The sequence below is a fragment of the Penicillium cosmopolitanum genome (genome assembly GCF_028827165.1).
Source record: "Penicillium cosmopolitanum strain IBT 29677 chromosome Unknown utg000012l:1.0-3308103.0:1.0-3310761.0, whole genome shotgun sequence".
NCBI classification, from domain to species: domain Eukaryota; kingdom Fungi; phylum Ascomycota; class Eurotiomycetes; order Eurotiales; family Aspergillaceae; genus Penicillium; species Penicillium cosmopolitanum.
In genome coordinates this window covers 261,022-278,487 of record NW_026622682.1, presented here as the reverse complement: position 1 = coordinate 278,487, position 17,466 = coordinate 261,022, and the positions used below count along the sequence as shown (strand labels likewise).

General features: G+C 47.8%; 4 protein-coding genes across 4 annotated transcripts; 3 read left to right on the top strand and 1 right to left on the bottom strand.

Annotated features, from left to right (window-relative positions):
• Positions 1–632: 632 nt before the first annotated feature.
• Positions 633–4,005, top strand: N7509_012862 (aromatic acid exporter family protein; the record flags this gene model as incomplete). The annotated part of the gene is made up of 8 exons (XM_056637499.1): positions 633–673; positions 731–832; positions 891–1,175; positions 1,232–1,357; positions 1,441–1,827; positions 1,878–2,889; positions 2,940–3,838; positions 3,888–4,005. The coding sequence occupies 8 exons, from the start codon at positions 633–635 to the stop codon at positions 4,003–4,005; spliced, it is 2,970 nt and encodes a 989-aa protein (XP_056481006.1).
• Positions 4,006–4,360: 355 nt separating this feature from the next.
• On the bottom strand, positions 4,361–5,347 carry N7509_012861 (uncharacterized protein; the record flags this gene model as incomplete). Its single annotated transcript, XM_056637498.1, has 2 exons — positions 4,361–4,730; positions 4,794–5,347. 2 exons carry the CDS (start codon positions 5,345–5,347, stop codon positions 4,361–4,363), a joined length of 924 nt encoding a protein of 307 aa, XP_056481005.1.
• A 2,536-nt stretch (positions 5,348–7,883) lies between these two features.
• N7509_012860 (anoctamin family protein) lies at positions 7,884–10,257 on the top strand (the record flags this gene model as incomplete). The annotated part of the gene is made up of 3 exons (XM_056637497.1): positions 7,884–7,974; positions 8,039–8,192; positions 8,268–10,257. 3 exons carry the CDS (start codon positions 7,884–7,886, stop codon positions 10,255–10,257), a joined length of 2,235 nt encoding a protein of 744 aa, XP_056481004.1.
• Positions 10,258–12,823: 2,566 nt separating this feature from the next.
• Positions 12,824–16,642, top strand: N7509_012859 (WD40 repeat domain-containing protein; the record flags this gene model as incomplete). Its single annotated transcript, XM_056637496.1, has 4 exons — positions 12,824–12,917; positions 12,969–14,548; positions 14,596–16,524; positions 16,598–16,642. 4 exons carry the CDS (start codon positions 12,824–12,826, stop codon positions 16,640–16,642), a joined length of 3,648 nt encoding a protein of 1,215 aa, XP_056481003.1.
• Positions 16,643–17,466: the final 824 nt, after the last annotated feature.

Here is a 17,466-nt window from a genome sequence, read left to right as displayed (position 1 = left end):
ATTTGAAGGTGGAAAGCGGGAAATATATCTTATATTCCTAGACATCGTGATAGTGGTCGGTACCTAGGTACTTGGAGGTACTTTGTGTACGGCAGACTTCAACTTTTAAATGAACCTTGGAATCTGGCAAATTCGAAATCTTTATCATTTTCAGATAGGAAATATATCGACTTGCTACAGACTAGTGGATAATCATCCTAATTTTTTACTTTCTGAAAAGGAAGTTGATACAAAGCATCATCTTTTCCACGTGACCGGAATCATTTACCGACATTTTCTCATTTCTCGTATCGCCGCCTCCCTTCCCCAAAGGTCGACAAGTGAGCAAATGGCGAAGTTTGGAGCTACAAGGACTCGGAGTGGCTATGAATAAATCCACATCTCGAAGCTTGACGTGATCCACCCTCCACTAGCCCCATCGGCATTTCGCTCGGCACAATCGCGGAACCCTTCTCGGCAACCCGATCTCCGCCGCATGCAGTTTGCGACCGCAACTTCGACTTTTCTTTATTTTTTACAGCAGTGAAATCTCATTCTCGCAATCTCGCAAACCTGTCGTCTTACCCCCCATCAATTGATTCATCTGAATGTCTTGATGCATAGCGCACCGATGAGTGTGCGCGAACTTCGGAATGACGTCGAAAGAATCCCGGTCTGAGACCGGAAAAGAGAGGTACGCATACGACATCCGATCCGATGCATGTATGCCGCTACTTACACTCTGGAATAGATGGTTAAGTCCCGCACGGTTGTGGGAATATCTCGATCTAGACTCGCATAGCTTCCTCATGATGCTGAAGGGAGCATTGGCGCCGACCATCACAATTGCAATGTATGCTTACCACTCCAGGCTTCCAATAAAGCAGTCGCTGAGACAATTGTATATACAGATACCAGAGTACTGCGATTTCAAATATCACTACAACTATCGGTTACCTCTCGGCCCTGATTTCCGTCCTTTCACAGGGCCTCATGCCGCGAGCAAAGTTCATGAAGATCATGTTCTTCGACCTTTTATCCACATGCGTCTCGGCATCTATCTGCTGTCTCGCTGTATTTTGCGCCGTCAAGGCACGCCAGCATAACATACCCCCCGACGCTAGCGAGGCAGTTCGAAATGGCTTCAGCAGTGATGCCTGCGCTGTCTCTGCCATCTGGCTAATCTTCATGATCTGGTAACTCCCCGTTCATTATTTTTGCTCCCTTCAATATCTGCTAAGAATTCCTGCAGGGCGGCAAACTCACTACGCGCTCTCAAGCCCATGGAACTACAGGATCCAATGGTTGCGTTTTCTATCTTCGCTTCCGTAACCGTCACCCGCGCTGGCATGTTTACCTCCCTTTCCGAAGGATTGGAGTTTATATCTCGGCTTCTGAAAGGTTTCATGATCGGCTTCGCCATCGCGACTGGCGTATCACTATTGATACTCCTATCACTAGCCGGGGTAATGTCTTCCAAGACATGAAGCGGTACGTTGCTGCCGTGGAGGGGGTGCTTGATGCGCAGATCGCCTTCGACGACGGTGGTGCGACGGGCGGGATCTTCGGAAGGGGCTTTCTTCGTCGGGCACGGACCGCAATGGGTCGTGATGGGGAGGAAGAAGAGAGCGAGAGCGACACAGATCTGCAGTCTAGTATTAAGGATCTGCAAGTTTCAATGGCTAAATTGAACGCGGTGCATAATACGCTGCATGCTGATCTGTTCTATTCGAAGGATGAGATCGCATGGGGAAAGCTGTCAGCGGACGATCTGAGTGGAATTGCCTCGTTGTTCCGGAGTCTTTTGCTTCCACTTGCTGGAATGTCGATGATGCCGGAGATCCTGGAGTCGATCATTAAGAATGAAGGCGCTGGGACGGCTGAGCGTGACGATCTAGGAGACTCGGAATCGAGACAGGGGATATCCTGAGGGTAGTGGAGACGCATCATGCGCGGCTTGTTGAGGCGGCTGATTTGGTTCGCTGTGGATTGGCACATTTTCTCTTTGCCTTGGAGCTTATTTCAGCTAAGCATTTGGATCGCTTGAAAAAGACGCACCTTGTCAGGTACCACCATGACGAGGAAGCAAGGGGGGAAAGCTTGAATCCGGGTGATCAGGACTTTACGTCACGGTTTGAGAATCAGCTACACGTTTATTACTCGCGAAGGAAAGACCTACCTGAGGCGCTTACGAGTCTTGAGGCATTTTCTGAAAAATATGATCGTGATGCTCATGGAGGTGGTCGTGGACATGATGGCGTCGCTGCAGATCCGCCTATCTGCCAGGAGTTTTTCCTCATTCTCTACATGGCTCATCTTCAGGACGATCTCTTGACGGCAACCATGAAACTAGTGAATTTTGCCGACAGCAAGGTCGTGGATGGAACAATGACGCGGGGGAGATTGATTTTTCCCAGGCAAAAGTCTATTCGCGACTGGTTGTCCTTGAGTCACGGCAAAGACAGTCAATCCTTGCCGGAAAGTAGGAGGTCCTCCGTGGACCCTGCGGATATTAATCGCACAGAGCGAGACACCCGATTTCCGGATCCAGAACACCTTCCGCCTGAAAATATTTGGGAGAAAGGTAGTGCGATATTGCGTGTGATTTCTCATGCATTGAAATCCGACGAAAGCACCTTTGGCTTTCGTGTAGCAGCCGCCTCTTTCTCGGTCGGCATTCTCGCGTATCTGCATCAGACGCAAGACTTTTTCATTCGTCAGCGATGTATTTGGGCGATGATTGTCATTGTCATTGGCATGAACCCGACAAGTGGGCAGACCATGTTTGGATTCGTAGCGCGCATTGTCGCAACGGTGATTTCGCTCGTATTAAGCTTGATAGTATGGTATATCGTTGATGGGAAGACGGCGGGTGTGATAGTTTTTCTCTACTTGGCAAATGTCTTCGAGGTAAGCTGTCGATCTAAATCTCTGACATCGTGCCATACTAACGGGTGCAGTACTACTTCTACGTCAAAGTCCCGCAGTACTTTGGTCCGTCGGTTATTTCAATCGTCACCTTGAATGTCATCATTGGCTATGAGCTACAGGTCCGTAAACTCGGCATACAAGCTGCAGAGTCGAACGGCCAGCCATACTATCCCATTTACCTTTTTGGACCATACAAATTGGCGGCGGTTGCAGCCGGTTGTGCGATATCATTTTTCTGGGTTATATTCCCATACCCCATCACAGCCAAGTCTCAGCTCCGCCATCTCCTCGGTCGAAGCATGTTCGTCTTGGCCAAATTTTACAGCTGCATGCATACGACCATTGAACTTTGGTTTGGTGGTGGACTAGGCAGTGCCGATGATGAGAGCTCGCCAGGTTATCAGCTTCAAGCATCCCGACACAAAATATTCAAAGAGGAGATGATGCTACTGAATAGTCTCCGGATGCACAGCCATTTTAGTACATTCGAGCCCCCGATCGGAGGCAAATTCCCGAAGAAAGTCTACGATGATATAATTTCCGAGATCCAGCGCATATTGACCAGCATGTCCCTTATGGCACACACGACGCAATGTTTGGACTTGCTTTCTGTCGAATCTGAACACGCTGGTCATAAAGGCGATGATCAGTGGATGGCGCGATTGGCAGAAATCGCTTTGAAATCGGCTGATTTCAACTCACACCGGATTACCTCATTATTGTGCCTTCTTTCTGCTGCTATCATGAATTCCCAGCCCTTACCGCCATATCTTTCGACGCCGGACTCGTTCCCTCTTGCACGGCAAATGCAGAAGATTGATGATGAGCTGTTGAGTATTCGACACATCGGAGATCCATCGTTCTCGGCATTTGTGGCCTTGGAGGTATTGAGGTCTGTTGTGAGCTTCAGCTTGCAGGAATTGATTGAGTGAGTATAATCAACCCTGATTGACTTTGTGGCATGCTAACCTATTCAGTAACGTCCGAAAACTGGTCGGGGAGCTCGATTTTGATTTTCATATTCCTCAGACTCACCACGACACAGAGTCATCGGGACTACTACAGCCCAACCATGCGAACACCAACGCCACATGATATACATAGAAACTATCCATTACTTGCACTATGATGGAACTAAAACTTCAAGTTTCAATAAAGGTAGTGGTGTTGAAAGTAAGCCAAAATGGTCTATAACGTCGCACTTCAAGCTCGAAAGCACATCTATCCACTGGCATCTACAACAACTTAAACCTAGCAGCAACCCCTAAGCAAATAACCATAAACGCAACAAAGCACCCTACAATTCCAAAAAACCACCCCAACCCACTATCTTCCTGACCAGGAACCTCAACATTCATCCCCCACAACCCCGTAACAAGATGACACGGCACAAAAATCGTTGCGATAACCGTAACCTTACTCAGCGCCGAATTGATAGTCAAACTAACCCTCAAACTCGACGCACTAAGCTGCGCCAAACAATTTCCCTGACTTCGACCGATAATCTCATCAATGTGGCCCAGTGTCGACAACGTCGTGACGAGATGGTCCTGTACATCCCCGAAATAGAGGAGTAACTCGCCGCCCGGAAAGACGGGGAGCGGTCGGGTGCTTCGCAGCGTTTCACGAAGCCGTTAAGGACGTCCACTTTGCTGTGTAGACAGCGGATTATGTGGGTGATTTTCTTCCGGAGGATGTCGACGGTTGGGATCAGAGATTTTACGTCGTCGATTCGCGCGATGAAGACCTGATCTTCTATTGCTTCGGATTCCTGTTCTACAGAACTGGTGTATGGTTCAAAACTGTCGACTATGTCGTCGCTGTGGGCGTCGTTAGCCTTGCATTCTGCGCCGTCGTGTGGGGCTCGGCTTGAGTTGACTTACATCAGAGCGTAGCAGATCCAGTCACTGGACAGAATCAACGGATCGTGCATTTTGCGGATTCGCGAGCGAACGCGCTTGATATGATGACATCCACTGGGCGAGAAAGTCACAACACCATACTGGAAGACAAGGATGTACATCTCGGCTGGATGCGGGAATCCAGGTCTTTCCTCTTCTTCCTTGGGATTATCGACCAGCGTTTGGAAGGACATGAGGTAGTAATTCTTAAACACCTCTACCTTCTCTCTCGGTTCACGGATAACGATATCCTCCACCGTGAGTGGGTGGATTGACAGTGCCTGCGCTAGCTGTGATACATCTTCTTCCGATGCATCGCACACATCGATCCACCAGGTTGGTCGAGATGGGTCGGGGCGCTGTTTGGTCTTCTCTTGAATGATATGGTCGATGTCACCACCAGGGAAGAGTTCATCCCATGACGACCCTGTGCTGGTGCCCAGCGTGTCCGAGGAGAAGAAACTGAAACGGTCGATTTGGCGTGGCTTTTCGATTTGCACCAGTTTTTCATGGACGGAGGTGCTGTTTGCTGACATTTTGGCAGTTTTGCTGCTCGGCCATCGGTGGGCTTTTTTCGGCGCTGATTAAGGCGCTGTTCCTCATGAGAGAGCTTAACCCATAGTAGTATGATGGGAATATCTGGTTGTCGTGTCGTGCCAGTGTGAATGCTGTGCACGTCTTCATCGGTATGTACAGAGGAGTGTGGCTCTGACTGAGATGTGATGATCTGGGATGTGATGCAACGAAGCAGGGTGAAATGAAATGAAATGCAGCAAAATGAGTAATAAGTAGTTCGGGTGAAAACTCGGCCAAGTCTTGGCCCCTTTCGCTCTTTGATTTCCCCTTCTCCATTTCTCCACGACCCATGTGCCCTCAGCCCTACCCGTCGACCCACTATGATGACGGTGGATTGTGGTGGCCAATTGTGTCTGGGTATGGCACACTTTGGATCGGATGGTCGGCACTGAAAAGTTTTCCGTAGACTTGGCACTAGGCAGATGGATTCTGAGGTAGTAAACGAGAACGAAGTGGAAGGACCTTGTGGACAGCAGAGAGAGAGCGCGCGTAGAAATAGCAGAAAGAGCAGTGTTGGAAATTTGTCTAGTTGGAACGAATGAAATGCGTTGTGATTAAGCTGGCGCGGTATTAATTGTACTCGTATATAGCAACGTTCGACATGCCGTTATCCATATGTTCCAACGCGGCCGTTGACCCATCTCGGATCAGTATTGGGTCCATCCAAGGAGAAGTGCACTGATCTGATGGTGCGTGGTGGTTTCCGGAGTCCGCCGGCTCTAGCAAGGGATGAGATCCTCACGACGAGGACAAGTTGATACTAACCCCACAGTATAGGTACATGATAATCTAACAAGCAGGTAGAGATCGCGAGCTACTTGCCAATTTCCATTGTTGATAATATCCAAAATTGAAATGATGGAGTAATAATGAATGGTCCCGAATCATCCATCAAAATGGGAGCAGTCATGAGAGACTGGAGAAAGTCGCACCCAGCACGAAGCTTGGGATTTTGAAAGAGAAGAGCAGAATCTTTGATAGAATAAGCATTGATTGAACGTGATTGAAGGTTTGCATTGGGTATATACATACGATGACTTGCTAGATTGTTAGTACTAATTCTCAATGGTATCCCCCCGAATGGCAGACAAGGACCTGCGGATCCGGGGATAAGCTAGGGCGAAAAAGACGATGACACCCAAGAGGATGAGAAAAGTGGGTAAAAACATGAACGTAAAGAGGAGCACGCTGAGGCCGAGGGTGGCATGCGTGCCGCGAAAAGGTGGGCGAGCCATGGTGAGATACTGGTGAATCGGAAGAAAATCAGACTAGTAGTAACTTCTGTGTGGGGTGGGGTGGTAAATGGAAGGACTTGGCGGAATGCGATCGAAGGAAATGGGGAATTTGGGTGAATATTGGGGATAATGCCCAAGTGCCAGGCGATTGGAATTGAAGATGTCACCCCGGTCGCCGATCTGAGATCGCCCTATATACGGGGGTGGCTGCAGGGGAAAAGAAAGGAGAAGGGGAAGACGAATGAATGTGGGTGCCTACGTTGATGAGTGGGCCGTTTGTCTTGGCTGAGGTCGTAGTGACGAGGAGAGTTAAAATACTCGTAGTCTGGTGAGTATCTACCATTGCAATTGGCATATGGGGGTGCTTGGGTATTGTTTAAAGATTAGCCTGCGTGTATCCGTATGTGATTCTCTTTCAATTGCAATTGCTGTACCAGAGATCCCCCATTTTTCTACGTGGACAGAATACCCGACAGGCAGATGCGAGATTCTGGATTAGGCTTGGCGCAGGCAGCAACTTTTTGTTGCAGTTTGATTCCTTTTTGTTGTGTTTCTTGTTTTCGAGACATTCCGGCTGGGACCCGAGTGTACTTCAAGTTCGGTCTATGTTACATATTCCACCATTTAGACCAGGCTGCGCTTTATGAAAATTCTAATTTCGATGCAGCAGCAATTGCAGTGCCTAGTTCACCGCTGCCAGGTGTTCTTCCTCCTTTTCTGCCACTCAGGAGGGCTCTCCACGGTGGGGCGAGAGGGAGCTTGTTCCACAATGATGCAAGCGAGAGAACAGGAGGGAGACGGAAATAGGAGTGTGAATGATGAATATAGATGTTATAAAGGACTACAGGATTTGAAGGCAGTGTCATTTTATCAAAGTATCTTCCCCGAGGAGTCACAAAAATGTCTCATGCAATGCAGCCGATGCTTCTTCGCCTTGTAGGGCTGAGGTGGATCTATGAGACACCACAACAAAGTACAGTGTAGACAGTGTAGGCAGAATAGAGCAGAATAGAGGGCAAATAGTATTCTAGAATAATAATCTGACTATTCCTATTGTAATTATAGAAATTATAATAATAGTAATCCCGCAGTACCCCGTAAAATGTAATAATAATCCTCTTCCCCTTAAGCGCTGATCGATCGCTAGCGTCTCCCCCCGCCGCCTTTTTCTTTCTTCCACGCCCGCCTTTCTTTTCCAACCTCACCTCTTCTCCCACCTCCCCCACACCGTCTTTTCTTAACTTTTTCTCCGCATGTCTAGATGTCTTGGCTCGCTGGGATCTCCCTTGAAAGTACTGAAAATGATAACCTCGGCGTCGATTGGGTCTTACAATATGAATTCGGCGATTTAGGTATGTCCGATAGCTATAGCTATCCCCGCGGAGTTAAAGCTCATATGCTAACCACCCACCCCAGACCAATCCCATGCCATCGCAGAGTTTCGCACTCTTATGGCCGATCTGACCGAAGCTGGTCTTCGTGTTCAGGTTCGCCATGGCCATGGAAAAGCCCTCCTCGTCTGTCTTCGTGTTCCGAGGGACCACCTCGGAAAAATGGTTCAGAAGTCAAGGTATACACCCAGAAGAGCCTCACGCTGCATACTCCCAATACTATTTCATGTAATTTATACTGATATAATGTAAAGAGTAAAGGATTGGATGTACGCCATCACCCATACCCTCCCATCAGCCACCGAGATCTCCGCAACCGCCGAAACCCCCGCCGAGGAGATCCGCTCCATTTACCATGCCGTCACCTGGTCGAAAGAACTGGGTGGTGCCGGAATAACACCTGAATTCGGCAAATGGGAGCGTGTCACAGCTTCATTCCCGCTACATGATAAAGATGCCTGCACAGAGTTGATGAGGGCGTGGAGTAGGAAGACCGTCCTCACCATCAGGGATCTCGATACCATTCGCGCGCTCTTCGGCGAGAAGGTCGCCTTTTATTTTGCCTTCATTCAATGCTATTCCATCGCCTTGGTTATACCTGCTGCGCTGGGTATTGTGGGATGGCTTTATTTCGGTCCTTATTCGATTATATATGGGTCTTTGCTGTGTTTGTGGTGTATCTGTTTTGTCGAATACTGGAAGGTCCGCGAATTCGATCTTGCGCATCGGTGGGGTGTGCGTGGGGTGGGTGCCCTTAAGGTGAATCGCCCACAGTATAGATGGGAGAAGGAGGTCAAGGATCCGATTACTGGCCAAGTGACGCGTGTCTTCCCTGGATGGAAGCAGTTTCTGCGACAACTTTTGCTCATCCCGTTTGCTTCGGTCGCGGCATTTGCGCTGGGAGGCTTGATCATCGTGACGTTTGCTTCGGAGGTATTTATCTCCGAGGTTTATGATGGGAAATTCCAAGGGTTTCTGGAATTTGCGCCTACAATTATTTTCTCGCTATCGTTGCCATTTATCACATCGCTGCTGACGCGCATCGCGACCCGCTTGACGGACTACGAGAACTATCGCACGAGAGATCTTTATGATCTGGCCCAGACGCAGAAGACCTTCGTCATGAATTTTATAACTTCTTTCCTGCCGACCATTCTGACGGCCTACGTATATGTTCCCTTCGGCAAGACAATCGTGCCCCAGCTGGATATTATCAAGCGAGCGGGTCTGAACATCGAGATGGCGCACAAGGACTTTCAGGTCGACGGATCGCGCTTCCAGCAAGAGGTCATCTACCTCTCCATGACAGCGCAGATCTTCAGTTTCTGCGAGGAGATCATCCTCCCTTACGTCAAACAAAAGCTCTATCAAAAATGGCGCAATTACCAAGATCACAAGGCCGGATTGACTCGCCAACGCAGTTTCTCCAAAGCCACCGATCTTCTGCTCCTGGACCCACCCGGCGAGACACCATTTTTGCAACGACTCCGTGAGGAAGCCGACTCGGACGGCTACGAGGTAGAAGAGGACATCCTAGAGATGTGCGTGCAATTCGGATACCTTGCCCTATTCGGTGTGGCGTGGCCGCTCGTTCCACTCGGTTTCTTGCTAAACAACTGGCTCGAACTACGTGGTGACTTTTTCAAACTCGCTCGCGAGAATCAACGGCCACCGCCCATCCGTGCGGACTCAATCGGTCCATGTTTGCTGGGACTGGATTTCCTGGCCTGGATGGGAACGCTCTCCACCGCTGCTATTGTCCACATCTACCGCGGTAATATGGAAGAGGTACACCTCTCCTCCCTTCTTCTCACCGTTTTCATCGCCGAACAAGCCTACCTGGCCATCCGCTTCACTGCCGCTACAGCTATGCAGAAAATTTTCGCGGAAACCTTGTACCAAGAAGAAAGCTGCCGCCACGCCGTGCGGAAGAATTTCTTCGAAATGAGTATGGGCATTGCGTCGGGTCGAGCTGTCTCACCGGGTGATTCACCTGGTCGTGTGCGACAACGTGTTCGCTTCCATGAGCGGGTCAATGTGTACGAGTCTGGGACTGATACGGCGCACTCGGATGGGTCTCCGTCTCCGACGACCGAGAAGGTCCAGGATGACGTTCTCAAGGGGTCGGATCGGGAGGCGGCGTTCTGGAATGCTCATTCTTACGATACGGCTGATGCCGGGGCGAAACTTATCCGGGCGCTGAGTGAGAATCCCGCTGAGGAGAAGAGTGCGAAGAGGGCTTAAGTTGCATTTTCGGTTGTCTTTGCATATAGCGTGAATTATCAAATCATAGATTGCTTTTTCAAGTTCATTTCTGTGACTTTTTCCTGTAATCAGTCCTTTTGCCTTCCATACAGGAACATTCGGCTTGGAGTGATCATTGCACCACTTGGAATACAAGCACTTCAATAAACTTCATTCGAACATCAACAGATTTCTTTTCACATTCCAGCCGTTAACAGTACGGTTGCCCGTGGTAAGACAATCTATAACACAAATTGAAATATAGCAGCCAGAGTCAAATATGGGATGGAGGTGACAAACTGTCAGAAGTCAACCTTGGTAAAAGGACATCTAAATACACAAAGGATTGAAAGTATTCCTATTGATGATCCATCCACAGAGAAAGCCTATCGTGGTTTCCAACCAGCCGGTCCCTTTTCTTCGGACAAACGATAGAGAGAGCCAAAAGGTAGAACCCTCAGTCTGTACCAGAATGTCGTGTTCTTATGCCTCCATTTTAGTTGCAGGCAGGGTCGCTCTTGCAGTCAAGCTGGGAAAATGTCAGTGATACTAGTAGCTTGCAGCTTATTTTCCCTTACCACGCAGCAGACTGCCTTCCGGGCAGAGTTCTGGTGGGATGCTGCCGGGGCTGCGCTGAAACAGCAGCGACTAGCAAAGTGAAAGTGAAGAGGAGCTTCATGGTGAGGAGGCAAATATAGGAAGTAGAGAGCAGAGGATTATTTGTAGACTTGATTGATCACAGCAAAAAGAGATTAAAGTGCCAATTTATATCAAATTTCTTAGACGATCTTCATCGAAACTGACGGAGGTAATCCTAGGATCGGACCTATCGATGTTACCGTGATATGGATCTGCAGAGTGCGCATAAGTTTATGCTTAAAATTACATCGGGTATAGTCCGGCGTGTATCTTGGTCATGCCACGCTTTCAGATGGCTTAGTATATGACATCCAACCAAAAATCTCAATCAAATCAGATAAGACATTAGAAGATGATCAGAGCCGATCATCGCCTTGTTGGGATAATCCGCCGCTTCAAATTCAGGGTCCGTTTGGTCACGGTGGATTGACTGGCTGAGCAATTGTTCTTGGCACCGGATAGAAAACTATTTTGGGGGTTTGCACCGGACGGAAGATGTCAATCGCTGCAGGCTCGGGAGGCCTCCCAATGCCATGGCCCTGATATTGCCAAGATCCCATTTGCAAGATTCAGTCCACCGTGACCCTGAAAGGGCTTCAACCCCGAATCTACGATTTGGAGATGTTTTGAATTGCGATTGCCCTCATGCTTTTAGTCATTGTTGTAATAGCGATCCCGTTTCAGTTGAAAAGGCAGCAAGTTTTTCAAAGCACATCACTCGGCTAGAACGGCGCAGGATGGGCCGGACCATGTGTTAGATGTTAAAATTTAGCTAAATATGCAATTCATCCGGCAATATTGACGAATTTCTGAGCAAAATACCGTTGGTAATATCATCAGGTATATCATCAGCTTATAGCCTTCATTTCCCTCCCACTTGCATGGCCCAGTGGAATAAGTCAGTGGAAATAAAACTCAATCGGGGTGTCGACGCCGAAACCCCATGGCTACACTGAGCAGCCTGTGCTCTACTATATAGCGGGATATCTTTTATCCATGGATGGTCATAGCCCTGACGAAAGCTCTATAATTAAGAGCTTTTCTACTTTTGTTGTGAAATAAATGTAGCGATTCTGATCAGTCTCAAGATATAAACTTCCTGGTCATATCAAAGTCAATGGCTTTAAGTTCTCCGAACTAAGACGCGCAAAGAGCTGTTATAGTGAAAACAGTATAACCCAATTCTTAGATATTTTATGACAAGTCACGGATAAGAGACAATGATTTCAAAGAGAGCTTATTTCTAAGGTTCAAGTAATTAAGCTCCAAAGATCATTAGAATCTCCATTAAGAACTGGAATTTGTCATTGACCTCTACTATAAGAGACCCATTAATTCCTACAGCCTCCGAGCAGAAGGTAAAATGACAACTAGCGCGAAAAGATGACTTGAGATTCAAAGCTCGGACTATCTCTTGATTCGCTTCGAATAAAGGTGATCACGAGCAGCATGTGCACACTCTCTAATCAAGCATGTTCTATTCAGATTTAGAATTGTCGATTTATTACATTTCAAGATAAGAGTATAGATTTCCCGATTGGCAATAAGGATCAAGCGGTCTAGATCTACAGAAATCCTGGCGGTGCCGGTCTTGCCTCGAGTGCTCGGCTTTTCTTAATTTTGTAGCCCTACATAATTTAGCTACATCCGACTAGATTGCATTTCCAGTTGCTCGTTGCTTCAACTAACCTCAATCATGAAAATGATGGATTCATTTGGAGGGTGATTTCTCCGAATATTTGCTGCAGTTGCTTCTTTCCCCTTCCATGCAGTAAGCATGCGTCGTAGTGGCTGTTTGGCCCCCATCCAGCTGATCCGTATACCAAGACGCTAAACTAGATACGACTAGCGTGAATCACCAAAACATGAGGCTGAGTGACCGCATCCCCGCCTTCTCTCTTACAAGTTCGATACAGGACGCCGAACCATGGGTCCTACCGTGTCCTTCGGTGACAATAACTTCGGCCCGCAGGTCGGGATCAATAACGGGACCATCAACAATGCTTTCAATTATTCTCCTAGTAAGTTCAATATCGCTTATTGAAGGAGGCGACGCGCTGACTTGGTAAAAGCTATTGAGACTCAGCTCCCAATCGTACCGGAGGCTCTCTTCAACCCATCCACTGACCAACATGAAAATGAATGCCTTGAAGGAACGCGTGTCGACCTTCTTCGCCAGATCAAAGAATGGGCTTTCTCCCCACAAGACTCGCGCGAAGGGAGAAGTATATTTTGGTTAAATGGGATGGCTGGAACAGGAAAATCGACTATTTCTCGAACTCTGGCCAGATATTTTAATGAAATACATGCTTTGGGTGCCAGCTTCTTTTTCAAGAGAGGCGAGGGCGACCGAGGAAATGCGACAAAGCTCATCTCATCAATCGTGCGACAGTTGGTGATCAGCCTTCCTCGACTGCGTCATCCTATCGAGCAAGCAATTCATGACGACCCTCATATAGTAATGAAGGGAATGAAGGAGCAGTTCAATAAATTGATCCTTCATCCACTTTTTGCGTTATCCTCCCAGCGGCCTAACTTTACTGCTCAGACAGTCATTATAGTGATTGACGCACTGGATGAGTGCGAGAAAGATGATGACATACGACTCATACTTCATCTTCTGCCACAACTGCAAAGACCAAGATTATTACATCTACGGGTATTCATAACCAGCAGACCCGAGTTGGAGATACGTGCGGGGTTCTCCGGGGTTTCAAACCACGAAGACTTCATTCTGCATAAGATTGCCAAAGAAGCTGTGAGCCATGATTTAGCACTATTCCTGAGCCACAGGCTTTCCAAAATCAGGACAGAGCGCTCCTTCCCTATAGATTGGCCTGGGGAATCAAAAATCCACCATTTGGTGAGACTTTCATCCTCATTGTTCATTTTTGCCGCTACAATTTGTCGCATGTTCGAGGACCGCTCCCTCGACCCAGGGGAAGTTCTTGCGGAGATACTTGTGTCTTCTGAACAGACATCTAAGCTTGACAGAGCATATCTTCATGTGCTCAATCGCCTGGTCAAGGGCCCAGGGAACGGAAGACGCCAAGAAGAAGTAGCGAAGGGATTTCAGCAGGTTGTTGGTGCCATCGTGACCCTTGAAAGTCCACTCTCAATCTTTGCACTTTCGAACCTTCTGAACATGACGCAAACCACCATCCAAAGCAGATTGGATCTCCTGCACTCGGTCCTAAGTGTTCCAAATAGCATGACCCAGCCGGTCCGCCTCTTTCATCTGTCGTTTCGAGATTTCCTTCTCGATCCAGAAACCCGTCATAAAAGCCCGCTCTGGATCGATTCACTGGAAGCGCACGGTTACATTGCTATGAAATGCCTGTCTCTATGTCAGAAGAGTCTACGACAGAATATCTGTCAACTGCCCGGGTACGATACATCACGTAAATTTCTAGATTATGAGACTCTCAACCGCTACCTTCCTCCAGAAATGCACTATGCCTGCCGTCACTGGGTATATCATCTCACACAGTCCATACAAACAATCCATACCGTGCATACATCCGATGGAATTATCAACAACGCCGTTTCATTTCTTCGCGCACACTTCTTACATTGGGTGGAAGCTATGATCCTCTTGGGGCTGATGTCAGAGGTGGTCGTAGATATTGATGCTATGTTGGAGCTTCCAGAAGTGAGTTTCATCAGGATATACTCTATCAGCAATACTAATGAATCCAGGACACGCTCCCATCGACAGTGTCTGAATTTCTCGTCTACGGAAAACGCTTTGTCCTCAAAAACTCCCAGATTATATACCAATGCCCCCTGCAGCTCTATTGTTCTGCATTATTATTCTCGCCCAGTAATCAAATTGGAAGAATATTTGAGGCCGATCTCCCCTCTTGGCTATCCCAGATTCCACAAGTATATACTGATTGGAGCTCTGAGTTGCAGAGTCTCGAAGGCCATGAGGGTCCTGTCCTCAAAATGATTTTCTCTCCCGATGGTCGGTTAATAGCGAATGTTTGTGGGCAGTTCACACTACTCTGGGACCTGGCGACAGGCAATTTGGAGAAAAGGTTCGTTTCGGAGAACTTTAAGGTTCTTCCGAGGGCCGAAAGAGATGATTTCTTTTATTGGGAACCGTTGGTGTTCTCTCCTGATAGTCGATACCTCGCATCTGTGTCACTCGATGGTCAATTCAGGGTCTGGGACAGAAAAACCAAAACCCTCCACGAAACTAGCCACCGCGGCATCCAGAGAGTGCAATTCTCACCCGATAGTCAGTTGTTCGCGGTTGTAGCCCACATAGGCAAGATGATAACATATGACCTGCCGAATTTCATCGTCAAGCATACCTTCGCGGGCTATTCGGAGATAGCGCCGACTAGAATATTCTGCCCCGGTGGTCTGGTTCTAGCGTCCGGCTTTGTGGACGGTACCTTGGATCTGACTGATCTCGTGACACGGGAGGTCAAGCACAGGTTCAAGGGTCATTCGAATGCGGTTGATTCATTACAGATATCGGCTGATGGGCGAATATTAGCATCCTTGTCTGTGGAAGACAGAGTAATAAAAGTATGGGATACCACGAGTGGCAGTCTAAACCATGAAATTAGCACCAGCTCAGAGGCTGGGTTGATATCAGACCCAGTTCCGTCCAGACGGCTGGCTTTTTCTCCCAACAACCGAACATTAGCTTTTGTGACGAACTACTCGCTCAATATGTGGGATTTTACGACACACACTTTGCGTACCCAGAATCACTCAGCGCTCCGAAATAGTTATCTTGAACGTGACTTCCTCCGTCAACTTGCTTTTTCACCTGATGGGTCCTTGCTGTTGTTTGTTGAGACAGACGGCTTGATGACAATCTTGGAATGCGCGACATGGCTACCCAGACACACTCATGAAATGGGCCTAAGAGGTGTGTTCTCAACGGCTCTGGCACCTAACAACCCGGGGTTCTTGCTAGCATCGGGCGGGAGGGATGGCACAGTACTGCTAAGGGATCTCGCTGCCAACCAAGATATCAAATCCACAAATGAGATCAGGGAAATGGTCATCTCACATGATAGAACAGTTTTGGTTTCGAGGTCCCCTGGCAAAGTTCACATATGGGACACCATGACAGGAGACGTAAAGAAGACCCTTTCTTTCTCTTATGCCAAGAAGTTCCACAGGGGACAGCTGGAGAATTTTGATTATAAATTCTGGGAGCCCCGGCTCCAAGAGTTCCCCAGAACGATTGACGCGATGGCACTTTCCCTCGATAATCGGCTTTTGGCGCAGATACACACGGCTGATGAGATGATAACAATTTGGGACACAGCAACTTTTGCCCCAAAGAGGATCCTAAAGTCGCCATTCCTATTCGCTCCCAGGTTCAGCTCACCTTCCGTACACTTAGCATTCGCGCGCAATGGCTGGCTGGCTTCTAGCGTGAATGACAACATCGTACTGTGGGATTCTTCAACCGGTGCACATCTTCAACATTGGACATCAGCTGGTGGGAAAGTCGCTAACCTAGACTTTTTTGAAGGCGAACCTTCTTCAAAACCCAACTTGCACTTGTTTTCCCACGAGACTAGTGAGAAGGTACATCTACGAACCAACTTTGGTGCCCTCGGGCCTGGGGAAGATATTAGTTCGATGAATCCCCTGCGTGTGAGACTGCTCGCGTCTATAAAGGGGAGCAAATTCTACAAAATCTTGAGTCTAATGAGCGTTGGACCGACAGCCACAAGGGGAGCGCATACTAAGCACCATGCAGCGCCTGAAATAACCGTCACGATTGAAGACGGACAGTGGATCACATTGAATGGCGAGAAAAGGGTCTGGCTTCCTTCTGAGTTTCGTCCTCGGATTTATAAGACTACGATGCGCAACAACGATGCTATCATTGCTTTGGGATTCGAGTCCGGAAATGTCTCTTTTATTGGATTTCGGATGCGTTGAGCGACTAGAATTGTCAAGACTCAATATTCCCTGACCTAAAATCTGTGAGGATGCTCAGATGCTCACAGAGATCAACGTACGGCGTAGCATACGAAGCAAAGGAAACAGTAGCTGTTCGACGAAAGTAATAGCATGAGGAGAAGGAGGAAGCTAAGATAGAACTAAGTACGTGTAGGCGCGGATGCCTAAGTGGATGCCATCTACGTCAGGCATCCGCGAATGGTAACAACCTCAGTTCGTCACAAAATCCATATTTAAAGAAATTCCTAAAAGCCAGCCTCAGTGAGCACAGAGCGCGCAGAGCGCGCAGAAATAATGTAGTAGTACTGCACAAGCAGATCAATAATATTAGTGAACTGGCATATTACCTACCCTCTTTTTCGTTTTTCTTCGAATACCATTACTACAGTGCCGTCCGTTAATGCATTCCATAACGGAGACATATAAGATGCCTTTTGCAACCCTAATCACATAATACTTGTAACAATGTTCCGATCTCGAATAGATAATACCAAACGCGTATAAAACAGGACTAGGTTGTATGTTCGTGTTTAATTACAGCTCCAAAAATAGCCCCTCAAAAATAGTACCCTCAACAAACATCCCCCTCAAAAAATAGTTCCCGCAAAAAGAGTTCCCTCCCATTTCCCC